Source organism: Nerophis ophidion, linkage group LG23, assembly GCF_033978795.1.
Source record: "Nerophis ophidion isolate RoL-2023_Sa linkage group LG23, RoL_Noph_v1.0, whole genome shotgun sequence".
In the NCBI taxonomy this organism is placed as follows: domain Eukaryota; kingdom Metazoa; phylum Chordata; class Actinopteri; order Syngnathiformes; family Syngnathidae; genus Nerophis; species Nerophis ophidion.
In genome coordinates, this window is record NC_084633.1 from 4,712,132 (window position 1) to 4,729,720 (window position 17,589).

Here is a 17,589-nt window from a genome sequence, read left to right on the forward strand (position 1 = left end):
AGCGGTTTTCTGCAATGATCATGTATTATTCATCAAAAGCTTGCACATTCGTCATCGCGCAGAGAGAAAAAAAGCAAGTGACACAAGCACTGCAGTCTGTTGGAGCACTTCATGTTTAATGATGATCTGTCAGTTTTGTCGTTCCAGTATCACAGTGAGCTTTATTATGAACAATATGACTCAAAATTAACTCCAAACACAAGTGCAAAAAGTTGGAATAATTTAATGAGAAAAATAAAAATTACCTAAAAGCACAGAGTAAAAAAGAAAAAAAGTACAACACAATGTGATGTAGACAAAACTGCCAACTCACAAGGACATCGACCATGTGCACAAACAAATATGCAACTTAAGGACACCAAGTGTTTGCATGTTACGCAAACTGTGGTATGGCTTAATCAGATTACATTCACTTTTTTTTTTGCATTAGAGGGACACTTGGTAAAAAGTCTTTAATAGAGTCTCATGCAGCAAAAAGAGGGGTCAAGTAAAGTAAAATTCCTCCAAACTGAAATGTGACAAACACATTTTGACCTTCCACCTCATGCACAGTTACATACCTGGGTACTGAACTACAGCAATGTCACAGAGTCAGCAACAAAAAAAGTATTTGAAAGAAAGAATGTTTACACACACTCCGCCCTTCCTCACCTAGACAAACTTCCGCGTTTTGTCCGCATCGACCCTTTCATTTATGACAAAACAGCATTACCTACATAATAATTCACCCCGGCACAAGACGGTCTCATGCTGACGCCACAACACTCGCACCTTTAAGACAACAGTGAAGTTCAACACAATAAGGTTAAATAGCTTTAAAGACTTCAAAGTCACAGACCACAAAAACGCACATGAACTAATCTTATCAGCAGGTTTACCATTGCTGCTGCAGGCCCAAACGTCCTATATTTCTCATGACATGCAATATTATGTGAAGATGACAGCATCAAATTCAACGAGGCTCAAAAGTTTCAGGGAATGTTTACTCCATGCACTAAAGAGCCAAATCTAGTCCAGGGTGGGGGGATATAAACTGATATCCATGTGTTCCTGCAGGAATGTGGATTAAATAACCCATTTGCACAAGAACAAGGAAGAAAATAAGACTGTGTGGTTGACATAACTTGCAAATGCAAGTTGGTCTTAGACTTTCAACAGTGTCGGATTACTATTATAGAAATCAGGGGCCCAAATCTAACAAAAAAATGACCGCATTAATCATGCATCAACGCAGATTAATCACCCAATTTATTTTGACAGCACATGCACCTTTACCTAACAGCAGATGGTTACCTGAAAGGTTGTAATACGGTCAATGCATACGATGTATGACTGAGGATACTGCGATTGTTGTGCCGTGTGACAAATTTTGCTTCAAACAGTTACCAAGTTTTGAGCAAATAATTCTTGTATATTAAGTAAATCGTAAAAAAAAAGTTAATGTATGACATTCTGACAATAAAATTGCATTTGTGTCAAAACATTAGGGTATTTTTTTAAAGGTAATTTAAATTATGCAAGCAATTAATTTACCATGCTTTTCGCAAATTAAAAGTGATTAATCTGAATTAAAAAATGAATCATTTCACAGTGGTAATAAAAATATATAAATATACGGTGCATAAACATGGTACGTGTCTGGGATCCTGCAATGTAACTAAGATTTACCTTTGCTATGCTTTTTTTTGTTAGTGTCCACATGCTTGGGGGCCCTCTGTCTTTGACATTCACAAGTACGTCTCTTTGTTCCATACTAGCAAATGAGAGCAGAAATAAAACACTAAGGCAGATATGCGATAGATAACAGGATAAAACCAGTGTCGTTAAATTAAAATGACTGTATGAAAAGCAGTCTGTTAAAAAACAAAAGGGTGCGTGTGTGTGTAGGCTCCCTGGTAAAATATTAGATTTTGTATAAAACGCTGGTGGTGTAGTTAAAACTAAAAGAAGGTGCTGCCACGCTATGTCCGTCAACAGCGTGCAGGTAGTGCTGAGTGATTAACTGGCTGAGGTAGAGCACTATCCGGCTGTCGTCCTCCCCCAGCCCTAGCTGCTCCTGTAGGAAGCCGCGGCGTCTGCCCTCCACGCCGTTCGCCCCTTCGGTGGCGTTAACCGGCAGATGCAGGTGGTGGGTGAAGGTGAACAGGAAGGCCTTGGCCGCTAAATGGCACAGTGTGCTCTGCAGATGAAGAAAGTAGGTGGAGCCGCGGCGGACGTAGGTGCGGTGGTCAGCTATGTTGGCGAGGAATTTGCCGCGATAAGGCGGACAGCGCAGGGTCTTCTGGTCGGTGTCCAGGATGGCGATGTAGCGACTGTAGCGGGACAGTGAGTAAAGCATGCTGGAACCCACAGGGGAGGCCACTCTGAGAGAAGGGAAGAGACTTGTTCAGTCATAGCTAGGATAGGATAGACTATTTATCCCGCAATGGCGAGATTCTGTGGTTGCGGTGCAGATTTTTCGCACAGTAACAAAAGTAAAATGTAATTAAAAAAAACAATAAAACGCTAAAACTACACTTTTTATGTTGAAAAAAACTAAAAAGTGTGAATATTGTAGTAGCAGGTGTATTTAAATCATGCAGTAACTAGCGGTGTCCCGATCCGATATTGATGCGATATCAGCAACAACAAATAAAATATTGGATGATATCGGATTGCATGTCAAATCTCCGATATATGTCCTTAAATAACCACACACAAGGTTGGTCTTTTCTTGTATTTTAGTAAAGTCATTTACAAAAAGGTACATATGGTAGGTTATAGAGTTCTCAACCTTTTTTCAGTGATGTATCCCCTGTGAACATTATTTTAATTCAACTACCCCCTAATCAGAGCAAAGCATTTTTGGTTGAAAAAAAGAAATGAAGAAGTAAAATACAGCACTATGTAATCAGTTTCTGATTCATTAAATTGTATAACAGTGCAAAATATTGCTCATTTGTAGTGATTTTTCTTGAACTATTTGGAAAAAAAGATAGAAAAATAACTAAAAACTTGTTGAAAAATAAAGAAGTGATTCAATTATAAATAAAGATTTCTACATATGGAAGTAATCATCAACTTAAAGTGCCCTCTTTGGGGATTGTAATAGAGATCCATCTGGATTCATGTACTTAATTCTAAACATTTTCTTCAAAAAAAGAAATCTTTAACATCAATATTTATGGAACATGTCCACAAAAAATATAGCTGTCAACACTGAATATTGCATTGTTGCATTTCTTTTCACAGTTTATGAACTTACATTCATATTTTGTTGAAGTATTATTCAATAAATATATTTATAAAAGGATTTTTGAATTGTTGCTATTTTTAGAATATTTTTAAAAAATCTCACGTACCCCTTGGCATACCTTCAAGTACCCCCAGGGGTACACGTACCCCCATTTGAGAACCACTGTTATAGAGTACAAGGAGCTGGCAGCTATACAACAGCTAAACACACAAGCAATACGTACAAAATATTACACACCACACCTGTTGATATATACAAACCCCGTTTCCATATGAGTTGGGAAATTGTGTTAGATGTAAATATAAACGGAATACAATGATTTGCAAATCCATTTTAACCCATATTCAATTGAATGCACTACAAAGACAAGATATTTGATGTTCAAACTCAAACTTTTTTTTTTTTGCAAATAATAATTAACTTAGAATTTCGTGGCTGCAACATGTGCCAAAGTAGTTGAGAAAAGACATGTTCACCACTGTGTTTCATCACTTTTCTTTTAACAACACTCAATAAACGTTTGGGAACTGAGGAAAAAAATTGTAGAAGCTTTGAAAGTGGAATTCTTTCCCGTTCTTGTTTTATGTAGAGCTTAAGTCGTTCAACAGTCCGGGGTCTCCGCTGTCGTATTATACGCCTCATAATGCGCCACACATTTTCGATGGGAGACCGGTCTGGACTGCAGGCGGGCCAGAAAAAGTACCCACACTCTTTTTTTACGAAACCACGATGTTGTAACACTTGTCTTGCTGAAATAAGCAGAGGCGTCCATGATAACGTTGCTTGGATGACAAAATATGTTGTTCCAAAACCTGTATGGACCTTTCAGCATTAATGGTGCCTTCACAGATGTGTGAGTAACCCATGCCTTGGGCACTAATACACCCCCATACCATCACAGATGCTGGCTTTTGAACTTTGCGCCTATAACAATCCGAATGGTTATTTTCCTCTTTGTTCTGGAGGACACCACGTCCTCTGTTTCCAGATAAAATTTGAAATGTGGACTGGTCAGACCACAGAACACCTTTCCACTTTGCATCAATCCATCTTAGATAAGCTCAGGCCCAGCCAAGCCGGTGGCGTTTCAGGATATTGTTGATAAATGGGTTTGGCTTTGTATAGTAGAGTTTTAACTTGCACTTACAGATGAAGCGACCAACTGTAGTAACTGACAGTGGTTTTATGAAGTGTTCCTGAGCCCATGTGGTGATATCCTTTACACACTGATGTCAGGTTTTTGATGCAGTTCCGCCTGAGGGATCAAAAGTCCGTAATATCATCGCTTGCGTGCAGTGATTTCTCCAGATTCTCTGAACTTTTTGATGATTTTACGGACCGCAGATGGTAAAATCCCTAAATCCCTTGCAATAGCTCGTTGAGAAATGTTGTTCTAAAACATTTCGACAATTTGCTTACAAAGTGCTGACCCTCACCCCATCCTTGTTCGTGAATTACTTACCATTTCATGTAAGCTGCTTTTATACCCAATCATGGCACCCAACTGTTCCCAATTGGCCTGCAATTGGGAACAGTTAAGTGTTTGATGAGCATTCCTCAACTTTATCAGTATTTATTGCCACCTTTCCCAACTTCTTTGTCACATGTTGCTGGCATCAAATTCTAAAATTAATGATTATTTGCAACAACAAAAAAAGTTTATCAGTTTGAACATCAAATATGTTCTCTTTGTAGCATATACAACTGAATATGGGTTGAAAATGATTTGCAAATCATTGTATTCCGTTTATATTTACATCTAACAGTTTCCCAACTCATATGGAAACGGGGTTTGTACAAGTATCAAATAAATTATAGTTGCAGATTACTTAAACATACAAAATCTTCAAGGCAGAAGCCTATTAGAAAGTATCCAGTAACACACATGTCCACCTCATTCAACTTCCTGCTTCATGCCCTTAATTTAATGAATTATTCCTCCCACTCGGGGTCAACAAAACACAAATTAACTTAAAAGTCCAATATACAAACATAAATCTGGCAAAAGGTTAGTGTTTTTCCCACTAACCATTGTTCTTTGAGTAATTTCAATTGGTTTTACTTTTTGTAACATTCTACACGATTGGTGCAAATTAATATTGGTATCGGCCACCACTCAAGGCTCCAAAATCGGAATTGTATGAAAAGTGAAAAAGTGGTATCGAGACACCGCTACTAAAGCTATCACATTCGTCTTAAATTAGTATTTTTTCCACTGGATTGTTTTTGCTGCAACACAGTCATATTTCCTCACATCATCCATAAATGTTTACGTTTCACTTACCCTATTCTTTGTTCTTTTAATGTATTATCATTTACATGAATGCACCACTTTATTATTATTTTTCAATACATTTTGATCACAATGTGTTTAAAATAAATGAAAACCATTTTGGTATTTATTTAGTCAATAATAATGTCAAAAGTGAAATATCAGCATCTTTAAAGGCCTACTGAAATTCACTACTACTTACCACGCAGTCTTATAGTTTATATATCAATGATGAAATATTAACATTGCAACACATGCCAATACGGCCTTTTTAGTTTACTAAATTAAAATTTTTAATTTCTCGGGAGTTTCGTCTTCGAAACGTCGTGTAATGATGAGATGTACGCAAGATGTCACGGGTTTTAGGCATAATTATACAGTTTTTGGACATCTGTGTTGCTGAATCTTTTGCAATTTGTTCAAATAATATTGGAGAAGTCACAGTAGAAAGATGGAGTTGGGAAGCTTTAGCCTTTAGCCACACAAACACACGGTGATTCCTTGTTTAAAATTCCTGGAGGTGAAACTTTCCTATGGATCACAGCGCGGTCAAGAGAACATGGATCCCGACCACATGTCAACCAGCAGGTTTCGGTGAGAAAATTGTGGTTAAAAAGTCAGTTCTTACCGGAGAAAAGCTGAGCTTGTGCCGCCCATAGCTGCCGTCGACTCCCCTGAGATACCGCGCGTCAAGACACCCGTGGACGTACACCCTTTAGACTATCAGGTAATATTAAACTCACTAAAACACTAGCAACACAATAGAAAGATAAGGGATTTCCCAAAATTAACCTAGTAAATGTGTCTAAAAACATCGGAATCCGTCCCAATGCAATCGCGTTTCTTTCCTTTTTTTTTATAGTCCGTCGCTATCAATATCCTCAAACACGAATCTTTCATCCTCGCTCGAATTAATGGGGAAAATGTCGTTTTCGCGGTTCGAATAGCACTTTTTGTTGGAGGTTCCCATTAAAAACAATGTGAATATGTGAGGAGCCATCAAACATGTGACGTCATCGTCTGCGACTTCTGGTAGAGGCAGGGCATTTCTCTTAGCACCGAAAGTTGCGAACTTTATCGTGGATGTTCTCTAAATCCTTTCAGCAAAAATATGGCAATATCGCAAAATGATCAAGTATGACACATAGAATGGACCTGCTATCCCCGTTTAAATAAGAAAATCTCATTTCAGTAGGCCTTTAACCTTCACGTTTTAGTGCATCCAAGTCTACTTCATCTACACATTTTATTTAGGTTTTCTTAGATGTAAATGCAAGATGGATGTTACCTTTGCAATCCAATAAGTTTCCATCGATGCAGGTCCGTAAGGGTGAAAGGGCAGCACAGCCAGGTTTGGATTCTCTCTCCACACTTCCCAGGAGAAGGTACAAACACGGCCAGAGCGGAAACCAGCCGGCGGACTCTCGCCTCGTCCACTCCGAGCACCACCAGGGTCCTGCCACTCAGCAGACACCACAGAGCTTGCACAGCAAAAGGGTACTGGCGCACGAATCTCAAGGCCCCTTGCCCGGCCTTCTTCTTTTGACGCAGGCTCAGCACCCCGCCGCTGCCCACGGGTGAGGCCGTCCAATCCGAACCGGTCGACGCACTCATGGTACAATCAGACCCATCCTCAGCTGACGTACGGGACGCTGAATCTCCCAGGAGTCCTGCAGTATGGTTCTCAGCGCTAGGAGATCCCACAGCATAGTCATTTTGGAGTGGAAGCAAGGCCTGGGGCTCCTGGTTGACCACAAGGGTTTGAGGATTTTTCAGGTGGGCGCTGAGGCAGGGCACAACATCAGGGGGGCTATCGAGAAAACCTTCATGCGCCATACAGCATGCAGCGTCTATCGGAACCAACAACTCAGAATCCATCTTGCATCCCTCCAAAGCCTTGCGTTTCCCTTCCCCATCGTTGTGATCCTCCTCAATTGCAGCTTCCACCCATCCATTGCTGCTCTCCCGATCTATATCACTTTTATTTTCACAGTCTGGGGTCAAGTCAAACTCAGGATCCAGAACTTCTAGCAGGCTGCTCCGGTTTCCTTTAGCTTTCTCTGAGCTATCTTGGGTTTTTAGAGTCTGGTCAGTATGGCTTGTTTGAGGTTTTGGAAGTTCTGGTCCTACGACAATAGGCGGTGGATTTACGAGTGCCGAGGTATCCACAGCATGGTTCATAGCACAGAATGGTCTTATAGTTGACTGTCCATCCTGACTCTCAAAATTGTCTTCAGAGGGTTCCTCCTCAAACAGAAAGTTGATCTCTCTCTGCTTCCTCCTCATAGCTCGATCCAAGCGACGTGTGTGCAGATAGCACAGGTCACCTCGGAAACTCCTCTCCGTCTCTTTCAGGAGCTCCACGGTGGCCTCGAAGAAGGTGTCATCACAAAGCTCTTGGAGGGTTTTGAGGCGCTTGTCGAAACACTTGGCAGACTTGGCTTTGATCAGTTGGGGCGTGTAGGACGGCCTGCGTTTCACAGGCTCATTTTCGTCTTTATCGCCCATTTCCCCTTCATGACCGTTATGTCCACAAACATCCTCCTCTCTAATCTCCTCTCCGTCGGTGGAACTGAAACGGTTTGCTAAAGTGCCCAAGAGCTCCTCGCACTCGCTCATACACTTCTGACAAGCGACAGCGTGAGGGTCCCGGCGTGGACGGTGTGGGTACGAGCTAATCTGCCTCAAAAGGTCTCTGTGTTCGTACATGCTCTTTTCAACGTTGGCAAGTTCATTGGCCTTTTCCACAGCATGAGCTGAATACATGCACTGGGGCCCCGCCTCTCTCTGAAGGCCTTCCTCCCTCTGCAGCACAGCGTGAGTGTACCTAGGAGGGAAAAACATTGTTGCCAATTAGAGAAGGGCAATATGGCTTAAAATCAATATTGCAATACATTGGTGTATTGCAGCCTCTAACAATATTATTTGATGTATAAATGATGACAGAATAATTTCAAAACTGGTACAAAGTCCCCTAATTTGGCTGCTCCTAACATATTTCATCATTTCCAGATTGTGATGACTCTTCTTCGGCATTGTAATGCCGGTGTGGTTTTCCCGTGGATGCGTCGAAGCAGAACACAGCATAGGTAAGATAAAGGGTATTTAATAACAAAAGTCTATGAACAAAAATACTGGTGTAAAGAGAAAGAGTAAACAAAACATTTAGCATGAAAGCTAGACAATAAAGTGGCTTGGCGTGAGAGCTAGCGAGAAAATACATACGAATGATGAGAGTCGTCACTGATGCGCGTGGGCAAATTAGGATCCGAGAATGAGTGAACAGAAAAGGTGAGCTTAAATAGGAGGGTGATAATTATTAGCAGGTGTGCGGGGCGAGACAGAGAATGAAAAAAACAAACACGTGAAGATCTGAGCAGCAGATCGCAACAGTATTCCCCCCCAACAAAAGACAGATACCAGATGTCTTAAAAAACAAACAAAAACTTGAACCCCCTCCCCAAAACCAGAAAAGTTCACAAACGAAGGGAGGGCGGAGGGAGGCCACGGTGGAGGGTCGCCAGATCGCATGTCCCCGAATCCACCGAGGACACATCATGTGGCGGCGGCGGGTGGAACGCTGCTGCCGAAAAAGTTTTGGCGGGCGACCTCGAAAAGGCCACATTAGTGGCCGCATCGCAGGATGAGGTGCCCGGCGAGGCGGACGACCCGGGCACGGCCACATCCGTGGCCGACATGGAGGAGGGAGTGTCTGGCGAGGAGGATGACCTCGCAGAGGCCACGCCCGTGATCGACGTGGTGGACGACGCCTCAGCACCGAAATCCCAGCAGGCTTGGAAGCAGCAGACGAGGGTGCGGGGACTGCAGCCAAAGCAGGCCCGAGTGCAGCTGGCGAGGATGATGCGGGTGCTGCAGCCGCAGGAGTCGTCGGAGGCGGCCTGGGAGCCGCAGGAGTCGTCGGAGGCGGCCTGGGAGCCGCAGGAGTCGTCGGAGGCGGCCTGGGAGCCGCAGGAGTCGTCGGAGGCGGCCTGGGAGCCGCAGGAGTCGTCGGAGGCGGCCTGGGAGCCGCAGGAGTCGTCGGAGGCGGCCTGGGAGCCGCAGGAGTCGTCGGAGGCGGCCTGGGAGCCGCAGGAGTCGTCGGAGGCGGCCTGGGAGCCGCAGGAGTCGTCGGAGGCGGCCTGGGAGCCGCAGGAGTCGTCGGAGGCGGCCTGGGAGCCGCAGGAGTCGTCGGAGGCGGCCTGGGAGCCGCAGGAGTCGTCGGAGGCGGCCTGGGAGCCGCAGGAGTCGTCGGAGGCGGCCTGGGAGCCGCAGGAGTCATCAGCGTAGAAGCAAACGGCGACGTCGTAGAGGCAGGCGTATTAGTCGTCGGCAGTGCTTGGCGGCGTGGAGCTGGTACCGGCGCTTGGCGGCGTGGAGCTGGTACCGGCGCTTGGCGGCGTGGAGCTGGTACTGGAGTAGGCTCCAGCCCTGTCGACACAGTTGTAGGCTCCAGCCCTGTTGTCGACGTTGGTGTGGGCTCCAGCCCCGTCGTCGACACTGGTGCTGGAGTAGGCTCCAGCTCTGGAGCTGGTACTGGAGTGGGCTCCAGCTTTGGAGCTGTTGCTGGAGTGAGATCCAGGCTAAAGTCTGTAACTGGTATGAGAACCAGTTCTGGGTCGGAGGCTGGTGTGAGAACCAGGTGGGAGTCTAGTGCTGGTTTGAGAACCAGGCTAGAGTTCAAAACTGGTGTGAGAACCAGACTAGAGTTCAAAACTGGTGTGAGAACCAGGCCCGAAAAAGCTGCTGGTGTGTGAACCAGGCGAGAGTCGAATTCTGGCGTGAAAACCAGGTTAGTGTCATGTGCTGGTGTGAGAACCAGACTGGGAGCAGGTGTCGGCTTCAGCCGAGGAGCAGGTGTCGGCTTCAGCCGAGGAGCAGGTGTCGGCTTCAGCCGAGGAGCAGGCACAGGGGTCTGCCGAGGAGAACTAGGGGACTGGCTGTGAGCAGGACTAGGACTATGATGAGTGATAAGACAAACACTAGGACTCGGGCAAGGACTTGAGAGAGGACCAGGACTTACAATCACACTAGTGCTTTGAGAAGGGCTTGGGCAACGACCAGGACTTACAGTCATACCAGGGCTTGGGCAAGAACTAGGACGAACGGTCAAACTAGGGCTTGGGCAAGGACTGGGACTAACAATCAAACTGGTGCTCGGGCAAGGACTAGGACAAAGACTAGGACTTACAGTAACACTGGGGCTCGGACAAGAACTTGGGTAAGGACTAGGGTTCGGACGGAACACAGGTGGAGGAGGTCTACAAGGCCGTTGAGACTTGGCCGGGGAAAAAACAGGTGGAGGAGGTCTACAAGGCCGTTGAGACTTGGCCGGGGGAAAAACAGGTGGAGGAGGTCTACAAGGCCGTTGAGACTTGGCCAGGGGAAAAACAGGTGGAGGGCTAGGAGGCTTAGTAGTTTTAAGAAGAGGTAGCGTCTGCCCTACCTCCGCAACACAGCTATAGGCCGTAGCCCCCCCCTCCAGACGGGAATCCCAGACCCGTTCCCTGTGGTCAGGGACTGACCATAAGGGAGGGTGGTGGGAGGTTTGGAGGCAGGCAGACCCCTCCCCTCTATATTGTCCAGAGTGTCCCTTTGAAAAGGGGGAAAAAACCTTGGACTTGGGCAGAGAATGAGGTTTAAACGGTGGGTTAGAAGAAAAACTAGGTGACTGAGGTTGACTAGAATAATAAGAAAAAATATCCTGATACTTTTGTATCTTATTATTAATGTTATTGTCATTTGAAAATGGCTGAGAAAACGAATCTTCCCCAAAAAATTCCTTGTTGATGACGTCATCATCGGAAGACGGGTTTGCGTTACCGGGGGGCGTCGACGAAATGACGTCATCTGCGCGGGACACAAGTTGGGAATTTGCCCAGTCGGTAAAACTGTTAGCAAAGTGTGTTATTGGGTCCCCAAACAATGGTGTAGGGGTTTTGTGTGCTGACTGTAGGTTGCTGTGTTCGTGAGGAGGGAGACATGGAGTGGGCAAGTCACTGTCGCCCGACGAAGCCATACTTCGCGGCTTCCGCCTACGCGGACGAGCGCGAGCGCTGCGGGAGGGAAACTCACCGCTCCCGGAAGCATCGATCGGAACCAGTTTTCCCTCCAGGTCCCACATCATGCTTTCGTCTGGATTGCATCGGAGAGTTTCAGCCTCCATCGCTCGGAATACCCTCCATGTGCCTTCGTCGAAGGTCTCCTCGTGGTTGCCAGACGCGGAAAAACTTTTTAATGCTCGGATCCTACTGTGATGACTCTTCTTCGGCATTGTAATGCCGGTGTGGTTTTCCCGTGGATGCGTCGAAGCAGAACACAGCATAGGTAAGATAAAGGGTATTTAATAACAAAAGTCTATGAACAAAAATACTGGTGTAAAGAGAAAGAGTAAACAAAACATTTAGCATGAAAGCTAGACAATAAAGTGGCTTGGCGTGAGAGCTAGCGAGAAAATACATACGAATGATGAGAGTCGTCACTGATGCGCGTGGGCAAATTAGGATCCGAGAATGAGTGAACAGAAAAGGTGAGCTTAAATAGGAGGGTGATAATTATTAGCAGGTGTGCGGGGCGAGACAGAGAATGAAAAAAACAAACACGTGAAGATCTGAGCAGCAGATCGCAACACAGATATTATTTTCTCAAAACTATTAAGCTACTCGCTAATCTATTCTACTATCTACACTTCTGTTCAAATATAATAAGTACTTATTTTTCTGTTGTTTGGATATTTTACATTACTTTTGGATTATACACATTTGAGTATCAATCCAATAACACGTAGTCACAGGGCAGTATTGGTCATGCCAATGCTCATGCTTAAAATTTTGAGGATCATTAATTGATACATTTAATGATCCGACAAAAACACAAGATAGGGGTGTAACAATATTGATTATTATTGAAAGTAATTTCCTTTTATTTAATTTTGTTACATAAAAAATGCATGATAAAATCAATAGTGCAAAATAACTAAAATGCATAAACTACTATTGGCTGTTATTTCCTAAATTTGTTAAATATAAAAAAAACAACAATAAATATGTGATAATAATACATTTTAATCAATTCTTTTGACTGATGAGAATCGATTAGCATTTGCCAGCCATTTTTTTTTGAGAGACATTTTTTATAAGTAGATAGTTAGATAGTACCTTATTGATTCCTTCAGGAGAGTTCCCTCAGGAAAATTATGCAGATAAAGCATTGACACGACTAGGTGACTAGACTAAAAAAAGAGTCAGAGTCAAAGGAAACCTAACAGCATTTCAATTAGTTTTTGTGGTAAGTAGATATGTAAAGTAGTTCAAGTGTACACACACCTGGTAGGGTAGTACCATGTTGTATTCACACTGTTACCATTTCATAATTTGTATTCTAGTTTTGCTTTTGTTTTTTTGCAAATATTGTACTTTTTGTATACAAATTATTCTTACTTTATTTTTAGTGTATTGTTATTGTTTTCTGTATTGTTAAAATGCTCGTATGCTACAAAGTTTTTTTTTTAAGTGTGGGAAACCTAAAAATGGTGATGTCAATGTGAAAGCATGGAGATATGGCGCCACTTTATGGAATGTTTATATTGTCAACACAACAAAAATACTACTACCGGTGTATACACCAATAAAGCAATACTGTTGTAAATTAAGATTATTTTAAACCACATTTTATAACTGCTAAAATTGATTGTTTATTTCATGAAAAAACACTTTAGAAAAGAACTATCAAAATGAACCAGTCTTTTGAACGGCTATTACCTGTAAATTTGAATCAGAGTTTTTAACCTGATTGTTATTATGCATTACAAACATTTGAATGATTCCCTGTGACACTCTCTACATTGTGGCTATTTATAACATGTTTTTATTTTCTTATTAAATTACATTTGTATTAAAATGCAACATGTATTTCCATCGATCCATTCTCTACCGCTTGTCCCTTTTAGGATCGCAGGTGGTGCTGGAGCCTATCTCAGCTGCATTCGGGCAGAAGGTGGGGTACAACCTCGACAAGTCGCCACCTCATCGGAGGGCCAACACAAATAGACAGACAACATTCACATTCACACTCTAGGGCCAATTTAGTGTTGCCAATCAACCTATCCCCAGGTGTATGTCTTTGGAGGTGGGAGCAAGCCGAAGTACCCGGAGGGAACCCACGCAGTTACGGGGAGAACATGCAAACTCCACACAGAAAGATCCCGAACCCAGGACCTTTGTATTGTGAGGCACATGCATTAACCTCTGTTCCACAGTGCTGCCTGCAACATGTATTTAATAATCAATATTTTCATTATAGTTGTGTAATATAGACAATATAAATTACTGGTATATAAATTTGGCTGACGATGGGCCTTTTTATACTACTGCAATATTGTGATAATGCATGTTGATGACACATTTCTAGCTGTGTCTGCAAATTTGCCAGGCCCAAACGAATGAACGTGTCCCCTTGCTAGCGCCTAATGTCCCTCCACAGTGCAAAGCCCCTTCTGAGTCAGTAATCCACACCACCATGGCAGCAAATAAACTATATTTCTTACAAGTACCATTATCACTGGAGGGCGAGGAATAGTTAGACATGCTACACTATACATTGCCACCATCCTAAGCTAGAGCTCTTGAACATAAACAAAAGTGGGCGGATCGATACAAATATTGACACTGACGATACCATGTATAGTAACAGTCCACATTGCAGTGATTAGATTAATATTTATTATATTCACAATTTTTTTTTTTTGCTTATTACATTTCAACAGGGGTGTAAATAGAACCATGTTACAACTTAGACTAACCAACTATTAAAGGGGCTATTTGCAACATTTACACAAATACCTAGAGGGCGCCGAATTGCCAATGTAACACAGTACAATCCTGCCCTTTTATGTATTGTCGTACGTATGGACGTAATTATGTACATATGTAACAAATGCACGCGCATTAACTTTGGGTGTTAGCTAATAATATCAATTTGGATAGCTAGCGTTAGCTGTCATTGAATATATATTATATCATAACAAAAACCTGACTGCAAATTGTCTGTTGCTTCTCTTAGACTGCTTTTGGGATGGTTTCTTATGGCTCTGTCACGCCAAATTTCTTCCCCCTAGAAGAAACTACTTGAAGGACCCCAATGAGGGTGGAAGGACCTTAAAGCAGCCCACACAGCTGCCTGTTTTAAAAGCATTATAATTGGCTGATTGTCATAGGTGAAAAATAACGGTGAGGAAAAAATATTAACATTTCAGCATGCTAACCTTTCAAGCTATTTTTGTTACGCTAATTTTGCAGCTGTAACCCTCAATGGTGAGGAAAAAATATTAGCATTTCAGCATGCTAACCTTTCAAGCTATTTTTGTTTCGCTAATTTTGCAGCTGTAACCCTTAACAGGGAGGAAAAAATATTATCATTCCAGCATGCTAACCTTTCAAGCTATTTTTGCTTTGCTAATTTTGCAGCTGTAACCCTTAAAAGTCATATAACTTGGTATTGTCACGACCTCATTGGGGTCCTTCAGGCATTGGAGGGGCTGTCACGCCAAATTTCTTCTGGGGGAAGGTTTTTGTAGGGGGGAAGAAATTTGGCGTGACAGCTCCACTATGGACGGGACTCTCGCTACTATATTGGATCCACTATGGACTGGACTCTCACCGTTATGTTGGATCCACTATGGACTGGACTTTTACGATATCCTGTTAAACCCGCTCGACATCCATTGCTTTCAGTTTCCCCTGGAGGGGGGGGGGGGGTGTTGCCCACATATGCGGTCCTCTCCAAGGTTTCTCAGTCACTGTCACCAACGTCCCACTGGGGTGAGTTTTTCCTTGCCCTTATGTGGGCTCTGTATCGAGGATGTCGTTGTGGTTTGTGCAGCCCTTTGAGACACTTGTGATTTAGGGCTATATAGATGAACATTGATTGATTGATTTTGTATGTGTGCATGCACTCCCTATGCGTATGTGTTGATGAGACTGGGTGAGACACCAATCATTTTATTCGGGCAGGTAAAAATGTTTTATTTGATAAACTTTATAATTGTGAAAAACATAGACAATGGTCAAACAAATGTGTTCTGTTAAACCACTAATGAAAACAACACAAGCTAGCCAGTGGTGTTCTTATTATATATTTTGCTTTGAGTATTGTTAAACAGCACCTTTAGCAGTAAATTAGCAAGTTTATTAATAGCAGTTTTGCCAAAATAATAAAACCAGAAATGACACACTATGTTGCCGCATAAGTATATGTAAGTAGTTAGTATATGAAATAGTTCTATTAACATTTATACACCAAATAATATATAGTGATCGCAGGAGGCTGCAACATATATAACAGAATGCTTGGCACTCAGCATCAAGGGTTGGAATTGGGGGGTTAAATCACCAAAATAATTCCTGAGCGCGGCCACCGCTGCTGCTCACTGCTCCCCTCACCTCCCAGTAGGTGGAACAAGGGGATGAGTCAAATGCTGAGGGTAATTTCACCACACCTAGTGCGTGTGTGACTCCATCCATCCATCCATTTTTTACCGCTTGTCCCTTATGGGGTCGCGGGGGGTGCTGGAGTCTATCTCAGCTGCATTCGGGCGGAAGGCGGCGTACACCCTGGACAAGTCGCCCCCTCATTGCAGGGCCAACACAGATAGACAGACAACATTCACACACAAGGGCCAATTTAGTGTTGCCCATCAACCTATCCCCAGGTGCAGGCCTATCAGTGGTAATTTGCACGTTATTGCGTGTGAAATGCGCCACAAAAGGAAATGTCATGTATAGAAAGGAACTTACTCCAAGTCTCGAAGCTTCCTCTGTAGTTCTTTGGCAAAGGCTCTACGGTTCCCTGCCTTCAAACACTCGGAGGCCTTTGAGAAGCAGGCAGACATCTCCTGGAACTGCAACATGATTTTCTTCTCGTCTGCGGAAACGTACGCCATGCAGAAAGGTCGCACGAAGCCCCTCGCCTCCAGGTCATACAGCGTCAGGTGATGGACGTAGGCGAAAGCCCCTTCCTTCGAATCGCCCAGTACCACCCTTGAGTCCTCCACAAAGCTGAGTCGAGGGTATCCACTGCCAGGTGGATGCCCCACGAACGAAGCCTGGTAGTCCACCGACATGATTCGCAGGGAGAAGTAGTTGAGATCGAAGGTGCCACAGACTTTGGGGTCATCTGGGATGGTGAGGAGAGGCTGGGGGCCGACCTGCTCGGAGAACTCCGAAATGAGGATGAAGTCTTTGGTGAACTTGGCGTAGGACGTTGTAGCCCAAGGGTTGGAACCTGCCAGTGGATGGAGGGGGATGGAGAACTCTTCTGGAATAGCCCACGGGTCAGGATTGTTCTGTCCATCATCATCCTCTTTAGTGAAAGCCACCACATCAGGTGAACCTATCATAGTGTTGCTGTTGAGCAAGGCATGAGAGACACACACTCACTGCTCAGTTAGAAAAAAGGCAAGACAACGTAAAGCCACATTGATCAATGTGCTCTCGCTGTCCACGCACCGACTAATAAAAATATGTAAAATGACGTTCCGGTGTATAATAGATAATGGCATGGGGTATCCAATCCATAACTTTCCATGCATACAAGCAAGCGTCCTGCTAACGAAGGCATTTACCTAGCACCATTCACAGCATCCGGCCAGCATCCGATCAGCTATGTTGAGAAACGATACTTTTGGAAAAAAAATCCCGCGGTTCTGTTCGTCTTCTCATCGTGAGCTCGGACCCATCACTCTGGCTTGTTTGCTTCACACATGCGCGCAACACCTCAAAGAGCATCAGTGACATAATTATCACACTGTGAGACCGACGCCATGTTTACCCAGCTGCTCGGAGTCAGATCACGTGACTCAGCAAACCAATCCGCTGCAAGGATTCTACACTGACACAAAAGCGACCTTTTTTTTTTACTGATTTGGTTGATTTAACGCTATTTAAGATAAAAGTGCCACAATGAAAACACTTTTGATTATTAGTTTATTTTTTCTTCAATATCTGTTCTTTCATTTGAGTATTTACGACGGAGGTCTCAAACACGCGGCCCGTGGGCCAATTGCGGCCCGCGAGACGTTATTCTGCGG

General features: G+C 43.7%; 1 protein-coding gene across 1 annotated transcript; it reads right to left on the reverse strand.

The window, feature by feature from the left end:
- Positions 1–90: 90 nt before the first annotated feature.
- Positions 91–17,331, reverse strand: smcr8a (Smith-Magenis syndrome chromosome region, candidate 8a). The gene is made up of 4 exons (XM_061884997.1): positions 17,125–17,331; positions 16,298–16,906; positions 6,796–8,334; positions 91–2,363 (listed from the first exon to the last, which is right to left on the reverse strand). The coding sequence occupies exons 2-4, from the start codon at positions 16,897–16,899 to the stop codon at positions 1,904–1,906; spliced, it is 2,601 nt and encodes an 866-aa protein (XP_061740981.1). The 5' UTR covers positions 16,900–16,906; positions 17,125–17,331; the 3' UTR covers positions 91–1,903.
- Between the last annotated feature and the right edge of the window lie 258 nt (positions 17,332–17,589).

What these genes read in the sequence shown, in the direction of transcription:
- smcr8a (XM_061884997.1), bottom strand. Translation starts at nt 16,899, where the DNA reads ATGATAGGTTCACCTGATGTGGTGGCTTTCACTAAAGAGGATGATGAT. An exon ending in AGGAAGCTTCGAGACTTGGA is followed by an intron (nt 8,335 to 16,297) that starts GTAAGTTCCTTT and finishes TTTCCCTCCTAG; the next exon opens with GTACACTCACGCTGTGCTGC. An exon ending in AAACTTATTGGATTGCAAAG is followed by an intron (nt 2,364 to 6,795) that starts GTAACATCCATC and finishes CCCTTCTCTCAG; the next exon opens with AGTGGCCTCCCCTGTGGGTT.